Source organism: Vicia villosa, linkage group LG2 (genome assembly GCF_029867415.1).
Source record: "Vicia villosa cultivar HV-30 ecotype Madison, WI linkage group LG2, Vvil1.0, whole genome shotgun sequence".
NCBI classification, from domain to species: domain Eukaryota; kingdom Viridiplantae; phylum Streptophyta; class Magnoliopsida; order Fabales; family Fabaceae; genus Vicia; species Vicia villosa.
The window spans coordinates 149,573,497-149,597,810 of record NC_081181.1 but is presented as its reverse complement, the minus strand read 5'-3'; the positions used below and the strand labels follow the sequence as shown (position 1 = coordinate 149,597,810).

The window sequence follows — 24,314 nt, the reverse complement described above, 5'->3', positions numbered from 1 at the left end:
TGTAATTTTTCTATTCGGATTTCCTTGGTCACAGGGTGAGGGACTGTTATTTATCATTGTAGTGATTAGAGGTGGAATGTAGATTTCCCAAGTCTAAATGTCGAATTCTAGGTAGAAATTGTACAGGGTAGTGATTAGGCGAGAAGTTGTAAAATGAGATTTTTTTTAGCTTTGAACTAATACAGCTGATAATGGATTTCCTTCTTGGCTTGGTAGCCATCAAATTAGGTGTTTTTGCAGTGAATTGGATTAACAATTCCTCTGTGTTATTTACCTTTCTGCAATTGTTTTTTGCATATCCTTCAGCTTGGTAAATACGTGTTCTGTCAGCAGATGATGTCAATACATCTTTCTTGGGATTGTGGTTTAAGTTGAGACATTGATCTTAACTAGTCATTTGTGATAGTTGTCATTCTATGATTTATATAGGTGCAATAGTTATAGATGAATGCTATTATTCTACATCAGGATCAAATGTCATAACATCTGTCTTGATGTTATGTTCTAATGTTGGAACATCAGGATTAATATGTGTCTACCATGTACCAGAGAATTTCAAATCTATTCGGTTTGTAGACAAATGTTATAACATTTGTCTTGACATTATTCTGATGTTGGGATATCAGTATTAAGATGTTTTGCGTGTACCAGAAATTTCAATTGGCACCTTGGTCCATTGGGTAAGCTTCAGGGAGTATTTTTCTGGTACTACTATTCTTGTTGGAAGGATGGAATGTTATCATTCCGACTATCAATGGACGATGAATCTTAAAGAATTGTAAGAATAGGAGAATCCTGGTGTTGAAGAGATAGAAGGGAAAAGTTTGAGTTGGCTCTTTGTCACTCCGAAATTATCAACTTCATTATCTATGGAATTGGTAAGCACTTACATCACTTGTATTGTGGCCAAAGATACTTGTGAATTTCGTAAGTCCACTCATAAAGGCACATCTAAGTGTGTTTGGGAGAAAAGATTTCAAAAGATAAGATGATCAAAACAAAGATACCCCGGTCTCTGATGAAGGATTTCTTACTACTATTGTGTTCCTTGGAAGGCAGTCCAACCAGGTGTTGAGGATATTGGCCATAATGTCTAGAACATCTGTACTAACTTCAGCAAGTCTGTGATGCTCAAGAAAAGGCTGGAATTGGAGTATAGATCAATCAATGTAAAAGAATTCATATATATATATATATATATATATATATATATATATATATATATATATATATATATATATATATATATATATATATATGTATATGAGTGCGATTACCTTGGATCTATGTGAAGCAGAATGCCCGACTTATCTCAAGAACAATTGAATGGGTTTTCTATTTCTTGGCTTAATTACGAAAGTGATTCGGATTACGTTATTGCCAAGGATTTTAATGGTTTGTCTAAAAGATGGATTTCTAAAAAATATTCCTGTATTAGAGTTTTTTCTCTTGATAAGATGATTGTTCATTCAAAGATCCATGCATCTAGAATGAAAAGGGTTGTCAACCATGAAGAAGACAAGAGGTGACTATTTCTTATCTTATGTTTTAAGAAAAGAAAGGTATGTCTACTATCTATACTCTGCATGGTGAGGTAACTCTACTAACCTTCATACTTGGTATCACGATCGAGCTTGTAAGGATAGTTCATCTCAGTTGAAGGAAGTTTCTTAAGTGAAAAAATGATTGGAAGTCTAAAAGAGGTCAAGTTTTCAAGCTATAACAAGCAATGAGAAAACTCATGTGACAAAAGGCTGTTTTTATCAAAAGGTAAGTTGAGTCAGTGATGTCAGTCTTAATTTCTAAACATTGTGCTAGACATCTTAAAAACTCAAGCTATAGACTTAAACTTGCACTGAAGATGTCTCTTCTACGGAAAGTTGATCTTAAAAGAGTATTTTTGTTGACTTCCTCTAAAGTCAAAATCATCATTGGTTAACCAAGCAGTGGTTAAAACTCAAGGGAAGTGTTATCTGTGTTATTTCTCATACCTTTCTTAAAACTTTAACTAAGATGTTTGGTATTTTGGTGCTGACTATTCCAGACACTTGACTGCAGTAAAATTGTTTCTTGTAATTTGTCTAGTCTCATTATATCAACTGTAACTTATGTTGTTAATATTATAAGGGAAGATTAAGAGCGTTAGGTAACTAAAGAATACAAGATGGATTATCTAAAGTTTTGGTAATGTTCTTCTTACTAAAAGACTAATGACTTTTGTGTTAAACATAAGTCAATTGTGTGAGCAAGGTTTGAAGGTGCATGTCATAAAGGGGGAATGATTTATCTCTAATGATAAGTTTGAAGTTCTTATAAGGATTTAAAAACAGTTTCTATTTATGGACTCCATATGTATTTAATTGTTTATCCTCTGGCTTGGTGATAAAGGAAGATGAAGTCAAGATGTCACACCAGAAGGTGCATCATCATACAATTGCAAAAGCTCTAGAACCTGTTGTATAGATCTGATTAGTCTAATGCAAGATGAGTATCTTGGAGGATAGAGACATATTTATGTTTTTCTTTTGTGACTCTCAACAAAAGAAAAGATATTATCTGTGGAAGTCTTCAAAAGGCTCTTATCTAGTCCTGAAAATGAGATTAAGGTATGTTCCTGAGTTGCTTTACAAAGAAAAGTACTTTTGGTAATGATAGTTTTAGAATCAATAATCAATGATTTATTCATTGAGAGATAGAATGATGTTCAACCAAATGTTGGAACATGAACTCACCATTTTGATACTCTAGAAAGTATGAAATATTCTAAAAGGATAACAACACTGAGTAAGGAAGTTCTCAATAGAACAAAAATTTTGTCAAGAGGAGTTCTTTATTTGGAATTTATTTTTGTCTGTGTTCATCAGTTGTTTCAGAGATGAAATATCTAGATGATGAGTCTTGGAGTTCAAGCTTTTGGCCAAGTCTAAGGTAAATAGTATTATTGGAGGATATTCTGATTTGGAGAATCAATATGGTTTCTTAGATTAGAATTAATTGAATCCTGGTATATCTTTAATATTAGGTACATTACTTAAGGAAGATGTGTTTTTCAATTAGGTTGATTACTAAAAGAGAAAAATGTCAAATTGGATGTCATGACATTGTAGTGTAATATGCTACTGCAATCAAGGTACAAGGATTTTATTTTGCTAAGAACAAATTCATTGGTTTTGTCAACATTATGTCATGGTTCTTGCTAGAGGCAAGTATTGGCATTCCTATGTTTGGTATGTATGGGAAACCTTGGGAAGTACTTTTCATCATAACTTGAGGTGCAAGTTACTTTGAGAAAATGAGGGGTAATTTTGGAATTGCACTACTGAGGTAGTATGGTAGTAACTGTTTGGACGGTTGTGCAAACTATATTCCCTCACCTAGTGATGTGTGCAATCTCAGAAGAATCATTTTCAATGGCATGAAGAATGTCATTTCAAATGTTGTAACATTTTCAAGCAGTCAAAGCTTGGAAAAAGAGAAAGCTGAACAATAACGTGTCTCTCTCCCATGGTGAGAGGTGCACTCTTACTAAAGTTGCTCTTATCTTCTTCTAAAAACATTTTCTTTGACTGATTATCGTTACAAATAAGGTGTCGTTACAAACTAGGTAACTTTCCTTGTATTTAAAAGCCTTACAACCTCACCATCCTCATAAGCTTCATTTCAAAATGAATAAGTTTTCCAAAATTGTTGATGCAAATAAGGTTCTTCTGCTGAAAACCAAGAGGGAAGTGTGTTTTGGTTCACAAAAGGAACAGACCAACACTATAACAAATGTTGGAATATCTACTGGAACATCCAGAACAGGGAAAAAATTTGTAACAAAGATGAAGTCCCTCAAGAAAAAGCATGATCAAATACTTGATTCAGACTCAGATGCTGATGAAGATTGGGTCAATTTCATTGACTCAAGAGGTATAGTTGGATAGCTAATGTAGACTATCTTTTATAAGAAAAGGGAAAATTTTAAAAATGTGTGTTTCTTGTTGGTTCCAGTTGAGTTCTTGTTTTGTTTCCTTTATTGAGTCTATTTTTTCTCTCTTTTTTTCCTTTTCCTTGCAGTTTAGTAAATGTTGTTTGGTTTGCAGCATGGGCGTGTCTTCTTTTGTTTCTCTCTATTTCAGTTTCTTCTTACTTTTTGTCAATTTTTGGCTAAAAAGGGGGAGACAAGTGTTAGTGAGTCTAGTCCTATATGCAATAATTTAGGGGGAGCATGATTGTCCATTATGTGTGTCTTTCAGTCTGTCTTGTTGTAGTTGTTTGCAGGATGTCCCTTTGGGTGTTTTAACATCCTGTCTGTTGGGTTCTTTTCTCTCGTATCTTGTGTTATGAGCATAGATGTGTCTTATGCTCTAAGTTATGTATGCTGCTTCTGCTGCATATTTTTCTAATGTGTTGAACTGTGATAGTTCAATAATGTGTTTAGGCTAGTTCTCTTGTGCTTCTAGTAAAGGTTCTTCTTCCTCTTAAGGCTCTTTATGATGAGAATTGGTTATGTGTTTCAGGGGGGAGTCTTGCATCTTCTTCCTGATGTACAAAGTTTACACGTTTAGCATGTAGCTTGTTTTGTGTGACTGCTTTATCCCTGATATAATTCTTGTGCAGTTTGCTTTATAGTCTTCTTCCTTTGCCTTGTGGTTTTATTCCTCTCTCTGGTATGTTTGGTCTTTGGTTGTTTTAGCCAAAATTTATCAAAGGGAGAGATTGTTAGTACCATGGTTTTAGGATTTACATAAATTTGCTAAAACATGGTTTACAACAAAGATGTTATAGAAGATGTTCTAACATGTTGCTCAGGTTCATTGAAGAAAGATGTTCTGACAGATGTTGTAACATGTTGTACAAGAACATCAGTATAAGATGCTTTGAAATATTAACAAATTTGATTTGATTTTGTGATATTTCTTTTTGGATACTAGTAATAAACTCGTGCGTTCGCACGGGTTCTGTTACGGGACGCTCATTTGTTTAAGATATATATTTGTAATAGAAAAATGTCTGAAGTGAAAAAAATAATAATTGAATGTATAATTAATAAGAAAATATTTTGATGCACAAGTTCTGGTACGGGACGCGCATTTGTTTCAGATGTATATTTTTTAATAGAAACAAGTCTGGTACCCGTGAAAAAATAATAATTGAATGTATAATTAATAAAAAAATATTTTGACGCACGGGTTCTGATACGGGACACACATTTGTTTCAGATGTATATTTTTTAATAGAAAAATGTATAGTACGTGTGAAAAAATAATAATTGAATGTATAATTAATAAAAAAATATTTTGATGTACGGGTTCTGGTACGGGACGCGCATTTGTTTCAGATGTATATTTTTTAATAGAAAAATGTCTGGTACATGTGAAAAAATAATAATTGAATGTATAATTAATAAAAAAAATGATGCACGAGTTCTGGTACGGGACGCACATTTGTTTCAGATGTATATTTTTTAATAGAAAAATTTCTGGTACTCGTAAAAAATAATAATTTAATGTATAATTAATAAAAACAATATTTTGATTGGTAACATAAAAGTAATTTCAAAATAAAATTATTAGTATCGTTTACAAAAACATCTGGATCAATAGTAAATTTTCTTATATAAAAATATTAAGATCAACAATAGATTTTTTTCCCGTATACCATTTTTGAATAAAAATATTTTTATTATAAAAATATTTTTCGTATACAAAAATATTTAGATCAATAATAGATTTTTCTCGTATACAACTATTATTTTTGTTTAGACATCGTTTACAAAAATATCTGGATCAATAGTAAATTTTCGTATTTAAAAATATTTACATAATAATATATTTTTCCTATATACCATTTTTAGATCAAAAATATTTAAATTAAAAAAAAATATTTTCCAAAATGATATGTACTCCCTTTGTCCCAAATTATAAGAGAAAATTACTTTTTAGATTCATTGAATAATTAATGTATTTAGTCTATATAAAGACCAGATACATTAATTCTTCAATGAATCTAAAAAGTGATTTTCTCTTATAATTTGGGACGGAGGGAGTATATAATAGAATTAATTTTTTAAAATAGCTATAATCCTATTTTAAAAATGTTTTCAACAAATCATGGTTCGTCTAGTTAGATAGTCTTGGACCGTCAGTTAACAAATGTAGTTTTTAATACTACATTGTGTTCGACATTTTTTAGAAAAGTCGTACATAGTGGACAAATTGATAGGAAGAGATGGGTTACTGCTTTTGTATCTCACATGCATCAAATCATATTATATTAATTATACATTCAATGATAATTTTGATATTAGTGTATGCTTTATTATAAGATGTGATAAACAATTTGATATTTAAAATTAATTGAGTAATTTTATGTTTTTTTTATTTGAAGACTATATTAATTCAAATTTGTATATCTAGAAGATTAAAAATAAATTTAATTCTATAATTTAATGTTATTAAATGATAAATTTTTGTAAAAGGAATTATTTTATATGAATGATTAACATTTATATGATATAGTAGAAAGATATAACTTATATTCTAAAAAAATACTTAATTGAATGTGTGAATAAATTGGTATAAAATATATTTATGAAAGTACACTGTCAGTGTAAATTTTTTTACACCATCATTAAATCATGAACATCCAATTTTTCTTCTCTGTAGTACAAAACGGTACTACTAACCTTCCATCAAAAGAAAGAAAAATGAAAACAAAATCATAATATTAATGACACATTGATTCTGATAGATGTGTCAAAATTTTGAAAAGGCAAAAACTCTTCTCTCTCCAACATGATTTTCGGTACACTCTCTTTCAATAAAAAAATTATATAATAGTAAATTAATGGGATAAGTGGTCGTTGAAAGGAGATCAAATTAGAATATGGAAAAAAAACTCTTTTCTCTCCTAATAAATTAATGGGATAATAGCTTGATTAATGATGTTATATGATATGTTAGATATGTAAAAAATATGGTGCAGAAAAGTTTTGTCTTCCGAAAATTTCTGTGTAGAAAATCTGGTGCAAATCATGAAGTAGGTGAAGAAAATAGGAATGAACAATGGAGAAATGAAAAAAAGAGAGAGAGCATGTGGAGTCTAACCATGTGGTTGAATTTGGACAAATAAAACAATTATATTATAATAAGCCACTTTATATATTTTGCTAAGAAAAAATAAAATATATTATAATTTATTACATTACTTGAATTTTGTTATATTATCTAGTAAAAAATAAAAGTTGCAGTTAAAATAAATTTACAATCAAGTCTTTAATGAAGAGTTAATATAAGAAAAGTAAATATATTAACCATCATCATATTATAAGAGAAAAGTATATAGCCTCACCTTACACAAGTAAATATATTATGAAGGGTTAATATAAAAAAAGTACAACATAGATTCAAAACTTTGATAGCCATCGTCATTGTAGCAGCTACAAAAAATAGTTGAAAATTGAAGTAAGATGGGGCTATGACATTGTAAAACTATAGACTTGCTAGTGCATTTGGATACCTGCAACATTAGGAGCAATTAATTGCATTGATTGAAAATAAAAATATCATAAATATATAAACAGTAATGTTGTTGTCCTTACATTGATTAGATAGATTGAAAATGTTAATAGTTGAAAATAAAAAAGTTAAAGTTCTACTGTTACAATTGAATTTGGATAGTTATGGACAATAGTGTAGAGATGTAATAAAGTCAATTTTTATCCGTTACTATTAAATAAATAAATTACAAAAGAATCTCCTCCATATTATCCATTGGAGTCTTCTTCCTCTTTTTGTTTTGTTTATGATTGTCATTTTGTGTTTCTAATACAACACCACTTCGTCACTCCATTTTTGTGTGTCAACTACAACACTTCTGCATCAGTGAACACAATATTTTGATTGTCCTCTTAATATTTCAAATGCATAAGAGAAAAAAATAGAAGTTCATAATAAAGAAAATGAGTACAAACCAAATAAAAAAATATTGAAAGAAAATTGGGAGATTTGGAACTGAAAAAGTCTGAAAAACTAAAACCTAAAAATTAGAAAAACAAATTGGAACCCAAAACTTAAAAATTTGTGAAACTCGTAGCAATATGAAAGACAATATAACAAAACCGTTTTTGATTAAAAAAATCTAACTTTAAGAGATATGGATTTTTAAAAAAAGTGAGAAAAATAAAGTTCTACCAGAAAAAGTTGAAGCGATGTCTAAAGCTTGCACCTTTTTATCTTAGTTCATTGTTTAACTTATTTTTGAATTATAATAATCTGAAAGCAATATTCAATGTTCATCTGCAAGCATTCCACCTCCAGAACAGTAGATCTGAGAGACAAAGATTCAGATCTAAAAGAAAAGAAAATAATAGTTAACGTTAGAAAAAACACAAAGGAAACGATTAAAAAAAGTCGGTTCATACTTGACAAAACAACCCGTGGGGTTGGAGATCTCCATTGAAGCTGCATAGATCTGCAATTACACAATATTTTGATTGTCCCGTCAATATTTCAAAAACATTAAACACTCTTAATATTGAATACAAAACATTGAAGAAAAATATTAAATATTAAATAATGAATCCTGAAAAAATTCAATAGCATTGAACAAATATTGAATACAAAATATTGAAGAAAAATTAGAATATTGAATACAAACTCAAGATTAAAGAAAATATACCTGTTATTGAAAACTGAATAGTAGAAGAATGAGAATATAAATACAAAACAGAAGCAATAAGAAGATAAAGAGGAGAAGAGAAATAAGAGAAGATAGTAAAAGAGAAAGAGAGTAGAAAGAGAAGAAGAAAATAGAAAGAGAAAAAGAGGGAGACGTAGGAAGTGAAGAGGGAGGAAAAGTTGTGAAAATAAAAGAAAAGCAATCGAAGGAAGCTTAGGCTATCCACGTGGATAGTTGTATGAGCAGCAGGGTAAAATGGTAATTGGCAGATCATACAATTTTCTTATATTGTAGATATCTCAGTAATTTTTGCATGTCAAGAAAATTTAATCTAGAACAAGTTTTATATCTCCAGTTGTATACAAGTTGCCAAAATTGGATAATAAGACCATTTAGGAAACTTGATATTGTTGTTCCAAAATTTAAGGAAATTTATCTGCACAATTGGTGCATCACTCAGCTTGTGGATCAAGAAATATTTGGATGCAGATTTCAAAGCCCATGGACTGTAGAGGTGTATTTAAAGAAAAGACCTGACCTAATGTAACTTGAACTTTTAATATTTTGTAAATTAGGGGAATCTTAGAGTCTTAGGTTTTGAGAGTCTCTTGTGTAGTTGTAAGTCACCCATGTATCTTTTGATACTATGTAATAGACTGATTGTTAGTTGATTGTTGGTCAAGATAGTGTTCTCACTGTTGAAGCTTTTAAGCAAGAGAGTTGAGTTTTTTTTTATGGGAAGTGTAATCTTCTTGTTGGGTAAATTTTGACACAATCATTGGGATTGAGACGGTTAGATATCACTGAGGTGATTTAGGAAGTGGGATGTTGATTTCTCATATCTAGATATCGATTTCTTGGTAGAAGTTGCACAAGATAGTGATTAAGTGAGAAGTTGTAAACAATGACTGTTTAGGCTTTGAATTAACACAGTCATAGTGAATTTCCTTCCTGGCTTAGTAGCCCCCAGATTATGTGTTGTTGCACTGGACTGAGTTAACAATTCTCTGTGTTATTTATCATTCTGCAATTTTAATTCAGTATCAATCATAGCTTCATGAACTTGTTGAGTTTGTAGACAGATGTTGTAACATTTGTCTGGATATTGTTTTAATGTTAGGATATTAGTATTAACATGTTTTGCCTATACCATAAATTTCACAATTTATTTAAGGTGTATGTATCCAATAGAGGGATACATGAAGGTCTTTAAATCGTATACGATCAATCACCATCGTCCAGAAGATTCGATTGTTGAAAGGTACATCAATGTCTTGGGATATAGTTCGTCTATCACATTTGTATATATTAAATAATATTAATGAAGCTCAACCTTACTTATCCACTCAAAAAATACTTACCAATGAAAGTTTATCTCAGATGACTGACAAGTGGTTGTTGAAAAAGTATAACAAAATTTTCATAAATTGGTTTATGAAGGATTTCAGATGATGGAAGTGCATCGAGACAATTAAATGGATGTCATACATGCATAAATTTAATGAAATAACTAGGACTGCACACAACATTAGTAAATTTTCATTTTATACAAAATCAAAGAATGAGTATAATACAATACAAAATAGTGGGGTTATGGTTGGGGATGAATCCATGTACTTCTCCAAATCCTAATATAGGAATCCTATAATGGCATATAGACTGTACTTTAGGGTCATTAGGGAGATTTGAGAGATTGATTATGTTGTATTCAAAGTAGTTTTATTAAAATTCAAGTGGATTGGCTGTAATAATGGTGTCAAACAGGCGAGTTAGGATTTATATAGATTGACTTTCACAAGGCAGCTTATATGAATGAGCTATTAATCATGATATCCCAAGCAAAACGAGTGTTTTATGTCAATGACCCTTCTGAAAATATATGTAAATTATTTTCCAAGAAAAACACATTCTTCATAGTGATGTAAATCAAGATTTAATTCTTGATATTCCTAAGATAACTTCTTTTGCAACACAGTTTCCAACTTCATATGAAAAAATTGATACAAATGATATGCATGCTATTAGTTATGATCATGAAGAAGACATTTAAGAAACTAACAAGTAAATATTTTTTAGTGTTTCACATGTGCTCCAACAAGTGTTATACTGACAAATATTATTATTTCAAAGTATAGGTGTATAGAGACAAGACACCAAAAGACGTTTGGGCATGTTGTGCATATTGCTCCCTTTAGAATAATGAATCAATTGCATAATAATTTTGTATGTTAGTTGTTTCTTTGTTTGATTTAATGATGTATAAAATGTTTGTCATTTTTGTGCTACTTTTGTTTTAATGTAATGATATATAGTTTTGGTTCATAATGTTTGTCATTTTGGTTTTGGTTCACAAATTTTCTATCATTGTGTTTCTATATAATAGTTTCGATTCATAAAAATACAGGTTATAATGAGATTAATGAAAAATCAAAAAACTATATTTTAAAAAAACAAAGTATTCGACTACGGTTGGTTCTTCTAACCGTGAGGAAGTGTCTAGTTATCACTACGGTTAAACGCAACAACCGTGGTAGAAAGGTAGTGATACACGCCATTTAAAAAACACCAAAATGATGTTGTTAGGTATCAAGCTTCTGGCCTGTTCACTTTTCACAATAGTTGGTTATTCCAACGAGGTGAAAAGTGGCGCTCTATCCAATTTATTTACCTGGACCATTAACCCGTGGTGGAAAGTAGCGCACTTTCTATCACATTGTTCATGACCGCGGACCATCAACCGTTGTGAAATATTTATTCCAACTGTGGTGATAAATATTTTTTCTAGTAGTGAAGAGACACTCTTCATGTTAAATAATAGGTCTATATGGCATTTACTTCTTTTAAGGGACACATGTATTCTTCAATTCACGAGTTTACATTCTTAAATGTTTTGGCATCAAATGTCGTTCTCCTCACGCACATAGATTCATACAAGTTACTTGATACTTTCTTAGTCATAATTTGATTAAGTGCAACACAAATGAAGTTTCAAGAGAAAAATCTAGAACATCAACTTATGGTGGCATATTCAAGGATAATTAAGAAAATATTACTAAGATATTTCTCTACTAAGAATGAAATTTGCACTTCATTTTTTAATCATGTTTGCTATCAAGTATACTAACAAGTCGAATTAGACAAATTTTTGACTTGAAATAGACTCAATGTTTATCAATTGTGTATTTTTTTTAATGTGAATACTAAAGACATTTATAATCATTATGTCATTATTCCAAATATATCCCTACTTTTTTTTCACATTTTTATGTCTTTAACGATAACCAAAGCAAAAAGTAGGGATAAAATTAAAAATAGAGTAAGATTTAAATACATTCAAATATTTTTCTTAAAAGGTGAGCTATTTTTATAAAGTTGCTTATATTAGAGACTGGAAGAAGTATATACATCATTCAATATAAATTTTTGTTGTTGTTGATTATAACACTGGGAGGAATATGCTTTTTATTTGTATTTTTTTAAAAAAAATTATAGAGAAAATTTGAGAATGTTCAACAATGGTTTTTGTTAGTTATTAGATGATTTAGATTTCATGTCCTATCTTATTTTTTTATTTAATAACTTTTTAATAAAAAAAACTAATTTGTGGAATTTGAACAACATTATATTCATTGTTACTAAATAAGGATAAAGCACGTTTTAAACTTTTGCCAAAATATCACTTGTAGTAGTACTTAATAACAGTGAAAGCCGTGGGCCGAGTTCGTGTCACATACGTGGTCCTGTTTTCTGCCATCTCACCAGTAAAGAAGAATATTTATAGCAGTAAATTCAATTTCAATCACATAAGCAACTTAGTTTTCTGATGAATATTTTTGAGTCATACAACCACTCAGATACATCTTCTTCCTCAGAAACAAGCTCCTCAAACCGTAATAACTCAGAAACGTTTTTGGCATCTGAGAGACCAAAGAAGCGAACAGGTAGAAGAGTATTCAAGGAGACAAGACACCCTGTGTACCGAGGAGTACGAAAGAGGAACAATAACAAGTGGGTTTGTGAGATGCGAGTTCCTAACAGTAACAAATGCAGCAAGTCGAGGATTTGGCTTGGAACATATCCAACGCCTGAAATGGCTGCACGTGCACACGATGTTGCTGCACTCGTTCTTAAGGGGAAATCAGCTTGTCTTAATTTTGCTGATTCTGCATGGCGGTTGAGGTTGCCGGAGTCCAATGATGCAGACGAGATAAGGAAAGCTGCGATAGAAGCTGCTGAGTTGTTTGCTGTTGATCAGGACAACAACCAGTGTGAGGTTAGTGTTGGTGATGGAGTGGATATAGAACAAGTTCCAACGGAATTCGACGACATGCATGATTTGCTTTTGAGAATTGCAAATGAGCCTTTACGTTCTCCTTCTCCTTCCATCACAGATTATGCCACTAACTGGGGTGACATGGAGATATTTGACACTCAAATTTCATCATTATGGAATTTCGAAACACAATATTAAAGATGTAATTAGTTAACAATTTGTTGTTAGTTTCTCACAATTTCTGTATATGATATTGTGAGTAATTCATTAGCTTAGTAAGTTGCTTGTTTCCCGAGCGAGCAACGGTTGTATAGGAATAATCAGTTAGGTTTGATATGTGAGGAAGTTAGGATAGTTACTAAGTTATTTATTTATTTATTTATTAAAGTTATTTGGAATAGTTTGACTATAAGTAATCAACAATACAACTCTTGTAATTATTACTAATTCTACTTAATACAGAACCATTCATGCAATATTTTTTCTTGTTTGTGATACTAATATTTCTTTTATTTTGTTTATCAACATATTCCGTTCATTCAATTAATCATTTAAAACTAGTTCTTGTATGACTGTTCCAATAAAGTGGTATAGAAAAGAAATTTTTTGCAATCCTTTCAAGGAGAATTATGATACATGGTGTATGCAAATGATGGTCATTTTTCAGATTTTATAATGTGTTTGTAAATGTGATTAATGGTGTTCCTGCATTATCTGAATATGCAATTTGGTTGCAAACAACTTTTGAAAAGCTTGGACATCGCAAATATGACAATGACACCGACACAGAAAAATCAATAATAATTTTAAGAAAAAAATAAATTAAAGGTAATCACAAGTGTTGGTGTAGGTGTTGATGTTCGATACAGGCACACAGACATGTCATTTTTAAGAGATGTTTGTGTTACATAACAAACAACTCTCCATCGTGAGTTTAAGAAAAAATATTTTAAAAAAACTTGTTGATAATTCATAATGCATGGATTCTTATATTTGAAATGTAGTTGAAGAAGTAGAAAAAAGTGTTTGGGATTTTCTAAAAAAAAATATTAGGGCGATGAAAAAAAATGAAGAAATTCAAGTTGCCGTTTTGTGGAAAATCCCTCTCGAAAAGTTAATGAAACACCTTGGTTTGGCAAGGTCTAAAAATCGTTCTCTAAAACAAACACAGGTTTTTTCAGGTTTCACAACGATTTTTTACATTTCAATAGGACGAAAATGTTGTAGTGTTTTAAGATTTGAGGCGCCAATAATAGATGTTGCAAATGGATGATTAATAACTTGTTATTGACTTCTTTAATTACAAAACAAGTTATAGAGATTTGTTCATAAATTGACCCAACCCCACTTAGTATCAGTAGAACCTGACCCATGATCCCTAGACCACATTAGATCTGTGGGTAGTACTTAAATCAATATAAGTAAAGTGAATCCAACTACAAATCATATTGACTATCTTGCCAATTTAGAAAAATGTTTCAAGATTGCTAGAAATTAGAATGCTAGAAAGTAGCATGAAATTAACCAGAAAGTTGGGGGCCGCGGTACGACGACGTCTAAAAATCAACAGCGGGGCGACAAAACTGGAGTTAGTTTGGTTGTTTCCGACGGTCGCAGAGCGGACGAAGTCTAGCAAAGTCCAATCGGCCAGTGGCGTGGTTGTGGCACCAATGCTATGGAGGAGGATTCGACGATGATCTCTTCCGGTGGCAATTCGGGTCCATCTGCTTTTGGTTCGGTTCAGTAGATTTGCGTGTGTCGGGCTTGGTTGTTTTGGTTTAAAGATATATTCGTTAAAGGGTTGTGTTTTGGGTTCATTAAGGATCCATTTGACATTTAGCGTTTGTGTGATTCATATATAAAGATTTAGAGAGATTGAAAAATATTTGAGTAGAAAATAGAGTTTTTTCTTAGAACCATGGGAGACTATTTTCTCGTAACTCATTTGACATTCTTTTGTCATAAGTTTTAGAATTAAAATGAATCAAAGTACTGTTAGAACAAGATTTGTTCTGATCAATTATCTTAGTTTTGATGATAACAATAATATGAATTTTGCTTAAGATAATATGGTACTCTAATCCAATGCAATTTCCCTTTCAGGAAATATATAAAGAGTACGCATAATTCAGCGCTCAGAAGCTTTGTCTCAAGGGTTCAGCATGCAACATCAGAACATGGTCTGGCAAGACATCAGAAGATGGTCGAAGCAGAATCAGAACATGGGTCTATGAAAGCATCAGAAGAACAAGAGATCAGAAGCACTGAAGCTCAGAAGATGGTATCACGCTCAGAAGCACTTCAAGGTCAGAAGATCAGAAGATGCTATGCACCAAGCTGTTTGACTCTGATGATATTCAAACGTTGTATTCACAAACATCAGATCAGAAGAAAGTACAAGTGGCAAGCTACGCTGACTGACAAAAGGAACGTTAAAAGCTATTAAAGGCTACGTCAGTAGACACAGCGTGAACAAGGCTCGAGGTAGTTGACAAAAGCGTATAACATTAAATGCGATGTTGTACGGAACACGCAAAGCATTAAATGCATTCAACGGTCATCTTCTCAACGCCTATAAATATGAAGTTCTGATGAGAAGCAAGGTTAACGATCCTGAACAATATAATTCAAATTAACTTGCTGAAACTCTGTTCAAATCCAAAGCTCAGAATCTTCATCTTCATCAAAGCTCACTACATTGCTTTTGTAATATATTAGTGAGATTAAGCTTAAACGATTAAGAGAAATATCACAGTTGTGATTATCGCTTTTAAGAAGCATTTGTAAACTCTTGAATTGATTACATTAAGTTGTAAGGAACTAGAGTGATCGTGTTGATCAGAATACTCTAGGAAGTCTTAGGAGTGAACTAAGCAGATTGTAACTAGAGTGATCGTGTTGATCAGTAGACTCTAGAAAAGTCTTAGAGGGTATCTAAGCAGTTGTTCCTGGAGTGATCAGTGTGTGATCAGAAGACTCTGGAAGACTTAGTTGCGGACTAAGTGGAAAACCATTGTAATCCGTGCGATTAGTGGATTAAATCCTCAGTTGAGGTAAATCATCTCTGCGGGGGTGGACTGGAGTAGTTTAGTTAACAACGAACCAGGATAAAAATAACTGTGCAATTTATTTTTATCTGTCAAGTTTTTAAAGCTACACTTATTCAAACCCCCCCTTTCTAAGTGTTTTTCTATCCTTCAATTGGTATCAGAGCGCCGGTTCTAAGGTGCAAGCACTTAACCGTGTTTAGAAAAGATTCAGGAAGAGAAAAACGCTTCTGTAAAAGATGGTTGATGAAAGTGAAAGGACTACACCTACACCTGCATCTACATCTGGCTCTGCTGAGCAATACAACGGTAACAATGGTTATACTAGACCGCCGGTATTTGATGGTGAAAACTTTGAATACTGGAAAGATAAACTGGAAAGTTACTTTCTGGGTCTAGATGGTGATCTATGGGATCTTCTGATGGATGGTTACAAACATCCTGTAAATGCTAGAGGCGTAAAGCTGACAAGGCAAGAAATGGATGATGATCAGAAAAAGCTTTTCAGGAATCATCATAAATGCAGAACTGTTTTGCTGAATGCTATCTCTCATGCTGAGTATGAGAAGATATCTAACTGGGAAACGGCTTATGACATATATGAGTCCTTGAAAATGACTCATGAAGGAAACGCTCAAGTCAAGGAGACCAAAGCTCTAGCTTTAATCCAGAAGTATGAAGCCTTCAAGATGGAGGATGATGAAGACATTGAAAAGATGTTTTCAAGATTTCAAACTCTTACTGCTGGATTGAGAGTTCTTGACAAGGGATACACCAAGGCTGATCACGTAAAGAAGATCATCAGAAGCTTACCCAGAAGATGGGGTCCTATGGTGACTGCATTCAAGATTGCAAAGAATCTGAATGAAGTTTCTCTGGAAGAGCTTATCAGTGCCTTGAGGAGTCATGAAATAGAGCTGGACGCAAATGAGCCTCAAAAGAAAGGTAAGTCTATTGCATTAAAATCCAATATCAAGAAATGCACTAACGCTTTTCAGGCTAGAGAAGAAGATCCTGAAGAATCAGAATCTGAAGAAGAAGATGAACTGTCCTTAATCTCCAGAAGGCTAAATCAACTCTGGAAGACCAAGCAGAGGAAGTTCAGAGGCTTCAGAAGTTCAAAGAAATTTGAACGTGGAGAATCTTCTGATGACAGAAGATTTGACAAGAAGAAGGTCATGTGCTATGAATGCAATGAGCCTGGACACTACAAGAATGAATGTCCAAATCTTCAGAAGGAAAATTCCAAGAAGAAGTTTCATAAGAAGAAAAGTCTTATGGCAACCTGGGATGAGTCAGAAGATGACTCTGAAGATGAGCAGGCCAACTGTGCGCTGATGGCGACAGAAGATGACGGATCAGAATCTACATCAGAATCAGATTCTGAAGAGGTATTTTCTGAACTTACTAGAGATGAGTTAGTTTCCGGTCTAACTGAACTTCTGGAACTCAAGTCTCAGATTAGTCTCAAATACAAAAAGCTGAAAAAGCAATTTGAATTTGAAACAAAGAAGCTTGAGTTGGAGAATTCTGAATTAAAAGATAAACTTTTAAAATTATCCAATAATGTTGGATCTCCTTCTGATTCAGAAAAATCCACTCCTAGTCTAAACCATATTCTGAAAGAATATGATTTAAGTTTCAGGAAGTTCTTATCTAGAAGTATTGGCAGAAGTCAGCTAGCTTCTATGATATATGCTGTGTCTGGAAACAAAAGAGTTGGCATTGGTTTTGAGGGTGAAACCCCATACAAACTTGAACCTGTTGATGAAATGAAAATCACATACAAGCCATTGTATGATCAGTTCAAGTATGGCCACTCCCATGATATTAGGCACACTTCACATGCTCAAAGCTTTCACATAACACACACCAAAAAGCATGTGACACAACCTAGGAAATATCATGAAACTCACATTAAAAATTATCATGCTGTTCCTCCTATTGCTTACAATGTTAAACCCAAGTTCAATCAGAACTTGAGAAAATCTAACAAGAAAGGACCCAAGAAAATGTGGGTACCTAAGGATAAAATTATTCCTATTGCAGATATCCTTGACTGCAAAAAGGACAAAGCACAACAAGTCATGGTACCTGGACTCTGGATGCTCGCGACACATGACAGGAAGAAGGTCTATGTTCCAAGACCTGGTGCTTAAGTCTGGAGGAGAAGTCAAGTTTGGAGGAGATCAGAAGGGCGAGATAATTGGCTCTGGAACTATAAAGTCTGGTAACTCTCCTTCCATTTCTAATGTACTTCTTGTAGAAGGATTAACTCATAACCTCTTATCTATCAGTCAATTAAGTGACAATGGTTATGATATAATCTTTAATCAAGAGTCTTGCAAGGCTGTAAATCAGAAGGATGGCTCAATCCTATTTACAGGCAAGAGGAAGAACAACATTTATAAGACAGATCTGCAAGATCTTATGAGTCAGAAGGTGACTTGTCTTATGTCTGTTTCTGAAGAGCAGTGGGTCTGGCATAGAAGATTAGGTCATGCTAGTTTGAGAAAGATTTCTCAGATTAACAAACTGAATCTGGTCAGAGGACTCCCTAATCTGAAATTCAAATCAGACGCTCTTTGTGAAGCATGTCAGAAGGGCAAGTTCTCCAAACCTGCATTCAAGTCCAAGAATGTTGTTTCTACCTCAAGGCCATTAGAACTCTTGCACATTGATCTGTTTGGCCCAGTCAAAACAGCATCTGTCAGAGGGAAGAAATATGGATTAGTCATCGTAGATGATTATAGCCGCTGGACATGGGTAAAATTCTTGAAACACAAGGATGAGACTCATTCAGTGTTCTTTGATTTCTGCATTCAGATTCAATCTGAAAAAGAGTGTAAAATCATAAAGGTCAGAAGTGATCATGGTGGTGAATTTGAGAACAGATCCTTTGAAGAGTTCTTCAAAGAAAATGGTATTGCCCATGATTTCTCTTGTCCTAGAACTCCACAGCAAAATGGGGTTGTAGAACAAAAGAATAGGACTCTGCAAGAAATGGCCAGAACCATGATCAATGAAACCAATATGGCTAAGCATTTCTGGGCAGAAGCAATAAACACTGCATGCTATATTCAGAATAGAATCTCTATCAGACCTATTCTAAATAAGACTCCCTATGAATTGTGGAAGAATAGAAAGCCCAACATTTCATATTTCCATCCTTTTGGATGTGTATGCTTTATTCTGAACACTAAAGATCATCTTGGTAAGTTTGATTCCAAAGCACAAAAATGTTTCCTTCTTGGATATTCTGAACGCTCAAAAGGCTACAGAGTATACAATACTGAAACATTGATTGTAGAAGAATCGATCAATATCAGGTTTGATGATAAGCTTGGTTCTGAAAAACCAAAGCAGTTTGATAATTTTGCAGAATGTGATATTGATATATCAGAAGTTGTTGAGCCAAGAAGCAACGCATCAGAAGCAGAGCTTCTCAGAAGCAAAGAATCTGAAGATCAAGTATCAGCTTCTCTGGAGGATCTAAGCATTTCTGAAGAACCATCTGTCAGAAGATCATCCAGACTCATCTCCGGTCATTCAGAAGATGTCATTCTTGGAAAGAAGGATGATCCAATCAGAACAAGAGCATTCCTTAAGAACAATGCAGACTGTCAATTAGGTCTTGTATCTTTGATCGAGCCAACTTCTGTTGATCATGCTCTAGAAGATCCAGACTGGATAATTGCTACGCAAGAAGAACTGAATCAGTTTACAAGGAATGACGTTTGGGATCTTGTTCCTAGACCAGATGGATTCAATATAATTGGTACAAAATGGGTCTTCAGAAACAAGCTCAGTGAGAAAGGTGAAGTGGTAAGGAACAAAGCCAGACTGGTGGCTCAGGGTTATAGTCAGCAAGAAGGGATTGATTATACAGAAACCTTTGCACCAGTGGCCAGGTTAGAATCTATTCGTCTATTAATTTCATTTGCCACTCAACATAACATCACTCTTTATCAGATGGATGTCAAGAGTGCCTTCTTAAATGGTTATATAGATGAAGAAGTTTATGTCCATCAACCTCCTGGTTTTGAAGACTCTATGTCTCCTAATCATGTTTTAAACTTAAGAAATCATTGTATGGATTGAAACAGGCTCCCAGAGCTTGGTATGAACGCTTAAGTTCTTTCCTTCTGGATAATGGTTTCACTAGAGGAAAAGTGGACACTACTCTCTTTTGTAAAACCTTTAAAAGGGATATTTTAATTTGTCAAATATATGTAGATGATATTATTTTTGGAACATCTAATGCTACACTTGGAAAGGAGTTTGCTAAGTCTATGCAGGCTGAGTTTGAAATGAGCATGATGGGAGAACTCAAGTATTTCCTCGGAATACAAATAAATCAAACATCAGAAGGAACGTATGTTCACCAAACCAAGTATGTGAAGGAACTTCTGAAGAAGTTTAATCTTCTAGACTGCAAAGAAGCCAAAACTCCTATGCATCCAACATGCATCCTAGGTAAGGATGAGGTAAGTAAGAAGGTAGATCAGAAGTTATACAGAGGTATGATTGGATCTCTTCTATATCTGACTGCTTCTAGACCTGACATTCTGTTCAGTGTTTGTTTGTGTGCTAGATTCCAATCAGATCCTAGAGAATCTCATTTAACTGCTGTTAAGAGAATTCTAAGGTATCTGAAAGGTACTACTAATGTTGGCTTAGTTTACAGAAAATCTAAAGAATACAACTTAGTAGGATTCTGCGATGCTGACTATGCTGGAGACAGAATTGAAAGAAAAAGTACTTCAGGAAGTTGCCAATTTCTTGGAAGTCATTTGATCTCTTGGTATAGCAAGAAGCAAGCAACTATTGCTCTATCAACAACAGAAGCAGAATATGTCGCTGCTGCTGGTTGTAGTACACAGATGCTCTGGATGAAGAGTCAGTTAGAAGATTATCAGATATTTGAGAGTAACATTCCTATATTCTGTGATAATACTTCTGCTATATGTTTATCTAAGAATCCTATTCTTCATTCAAAAGCTAAACATATTGAGATTAAACATCATTTCATAAGGGACTATGTTCAGAAGGGTGTTATATCTTTAAACCTTGTTGATACAGACCATCAATGGGCTGATATCTTTACAAAACCCTTGGCTGAAGATAGGTTTAAGTTCATTCTGAAGAACATCAGTATGGATTTATGCCCAGAATGAGAAGATGAGAAGTTCTCATGTATGAGTATCTTCTGAAATGAAAATGGATTATTTTTTTTATATCAGAAGTTCTGATTGAAATCTTTTAGAAATTATGATTCGGTTATTACTAACGTTTCATTGTCTAAGTTGATTTAGAACCTCTGTTAAAGCAAAATAGCTGTTACGTTTTATCTCGGGATGGTAAACCTGTCGTTACTATTCATGGATAAACGTGCGTGCAGTCGAAGGGACACCGACCATAGGTAACTGTGCTAGTCACCTCATTTGTCTTTATTATCTCTCCTCACGTCACGTAACATTAAATGCTATGCATCATTCGTTTCATTTTATTTTCTTTTAAATACTCTTCAAACTCTTCTCTTTCCCTCTCATCTCTCTCTATCTCTTTGCATTTCTTCATCAAGTTTTTCTCTCTCTCTTCCGTTTTCGTCTCTTGCTCAATTTTTTTTAAAACCTAGCGTTCACCCTAAGCCTGTTGAAGATCTATGACTCAAAGGCGACAGATCTCTGCATATCTCGGGATGGCTCTCCTAATACCTCTCAAGTCAGACCTCTTCTTTGATGTTGTTATCAACTTTCACCCAAAGACAGAAGACTTTCTTGAGTTATGGGAGGAGGTTAAGAATGATATTCTTAACCTCTATGTTAAGGGAAAGCCCCGTTTGCAACATTAGCTCTCTGTCTGTGAACTGTCCCTCTCTTCCTCTTTGGTCACTTGGATCTCTCCTACAGTGGAGGTTCTAGTCTGGAAGACAAGAGTCCACAGGGATTCTTGATGGGTTGACACAGAGCGTGTCCTGCTAGGGTGCTGTTTTTAATTTTTGTAGTGATTTCCTCTTTGGAAATCCTTTTTTGTATTTGCTAGGAATGTTTCTCATCTCGTTAAACATAGGAACTTCTTGTAATATTTTTTTTTATTATCAATGAAAAAGTTCTTTTACATTCCAGTGATTTTATTTGTCGTTTCATGCATCTGAATCTTTTGAAATATTCTTTTTGATGTTATGACAAAAAGGGGGAGAAGATAAATGATAAATGATTTAATTAATCTATCAGTTGCTGGGTAAAGCTCCCACACATTCACTAACAAGAACTGCAAGTTCTACATGGTTTAAGTGTTTTGCAGGTATAAAGAAGTGAAGAGAATCCTCAAAGCAAACACAAGAAGCAAAACCATGGAAACTGAAGCTAGCCGAGTGCTGTCAAGCTTCAGAAATCAGAAGCACTATCAGAAGCACTGATAATAGAATTTGATCTATATTTGTCTATTTATTCTGACAAAACTCTATTTGCTCTGATACATATAATGTTATGGCTCTGATACATTATTTGCTCTGATACATTATTTTATCCTATATGGCTCTGATACATATAATGTGTTCAAACATACATCTTATGTTCTAACTCGTTCATGCTGACTTTTGTCGTTTAGTTTTTGTTCTGTAACATTTCAGGATGTAGAGATGCTCAGATGATGCTCTGGTACATTCAACAATGTTCTGATACAAATCTAGCATGAAGTGATGTTGGTAGAAATTCAAAGCTCTGAAGCTATCCGAGGGAAGCAGAAATCAGAAGCTGCGAACGTTCTAAAGATCCAGAAAACTCAAGTTCTGAAGCTGTCCTGAATGGAAGCAGAAATCAGAAGCTGTGAATGTTCAGAAGATCAAAGAAATTCAAGTTCTGAAGCTGTCCTGAATGGAAGCAGAAATCAGAAGCTGTGAATGTTCAGAAGATCAAAGAAATTCAAGTTCTGAAGCTGTCCTAGATGGAAGCAGGAATCAGAAGCTGTGAGTGTTCTAAGGATCTAAGGAAATTCTAGTTCTGAAGCTGTCCTATGGAAGCAGAAGTCAGAAGCTATGAATTCTCTGAAGACAAGAAGCTTATATGATCGTCTCTACCGAAATAATCAGGGAAGTCTTTTATTAAAGTTCTTCGAGTATTTATTTCAGGGGGAGATTATTTATCTCAGGGGGAGATTGTTAATCTCAGGGGGAGACATATTCATATGCTTATGCTATAGCTGTGTAATTTGTCTTTTGCCTACTATTCTTTCTGATCGCAAATTCATATCATTTATATATGTTTTTGTCATCATCAAAAAGGGGGAGATTGTTAGAACAAGATTTGTTCTGATCAATTATCTTAGTTTTGATGATAACAATAATATGAATTTTGCTTAAGATAATATGGTACTCTAATCCAATGCAATTTCCCTTTCAGGAAATATATAAAGAGTACGCATAATTCAGCGCTCAGAAGCTTTGTCTCAAGGGTTCAGCATGCAACATCAGAACATGGTCTGGCAAGACATCAGAAGATGGTCGAAGCAGAATCAGAACATGGGTCTATGAAAGCATCAGAAGAACAAGAGATCAGAAGCACTGAAGCTCAGAAGATGGTATCACGCTCAGAAGCACTTCAAGGTCAGAAGATCAGAAGATGGTATGCACCAAGCTGTTTGACTCTGATGATATTCAAACGTTGTATTCACAAACATCAGATCAGAAGAAAGTACAAGTGGCAAGCTACGCTGACTGACAAAAGGAACGTTAAAAGCTATTAAAGGCTACGTCAGTAAACACAGCGTGAACAAGGCTCGAGGTAGTTGACAAAAGCGTATAACATTAAATGCGATGCTGTACGGAACACGCAAAGCATTAAATGCATTCAACGGTCATCTTCTCAACGCCTATAAATATGAAGTTCTGATGAGAAGCAAGGTTAACGATCCTGAACAATATAATTCAAATTAACTTGCTGAAACTCTGTTCAAATCCAAAGCTCAGAATCTTCATCTTCATCAAAGCTCACTACATTGCTTTTGTAATATATTAGTGAGATTAAGCTTAAACGATTAAGAGAAATATCACAGTTGTGATTATCGCTTTTAAGAAGCATTTGTAAACTCTTGAATTGATTACATTAAGTTGTAAGGAACTAGAGTGATCGTGTTGATCAGAATACTCTAGGAAGTCTTAGGAGTGAACTAAGCAGATTGTAACTAGAGTGATCGTGTTGATCAGTAGACTCTAGAAAAGTCTTAGAGGGTATCTAAGCAGTTGTTCCTGGAGTGATCAGTGTGTGATCAGAAGACTCTGGAAGACTTAGTTGCGGACTAAGTGGAAAACCATTGTAATCCGTGCGATT

At 33.5% G+C, this 24,314-nt stretch overlaps 1 protein-coding gene across 1 annotated transcript; it reads left to right on the top strand.

Moving 5' to 3' along the window:
• Positions 1-12,487: 12,487 nt before the first annotated feature.
• LOC131647030 (dehydration-responsive element-binding protein 1E-like) lies at positions 12,488-13,401 on the top strand. Its single transcript, XM_058916945.1, has one exon. It carries the CDS (start codon positions 12,488-12,490, stop codon positions 13,133-13,135), a length of 648 nt encoding a protein of 215 aa, XP_058772928.1. The 3' UTR covers positions 13,136-13,401.
• Positions 13,402-24,314: the final 10,913 nt, after the last annotated feature.

Excerpts from the sequence above, each read along its gene's own strand:
- LOC131647030 (XM_058916945.1), top strand. The coding sequence starts at position 12,488 with ATGAATATTTTTGAGTCATACAACCACTCAGATACATCTTCTTCCTCA.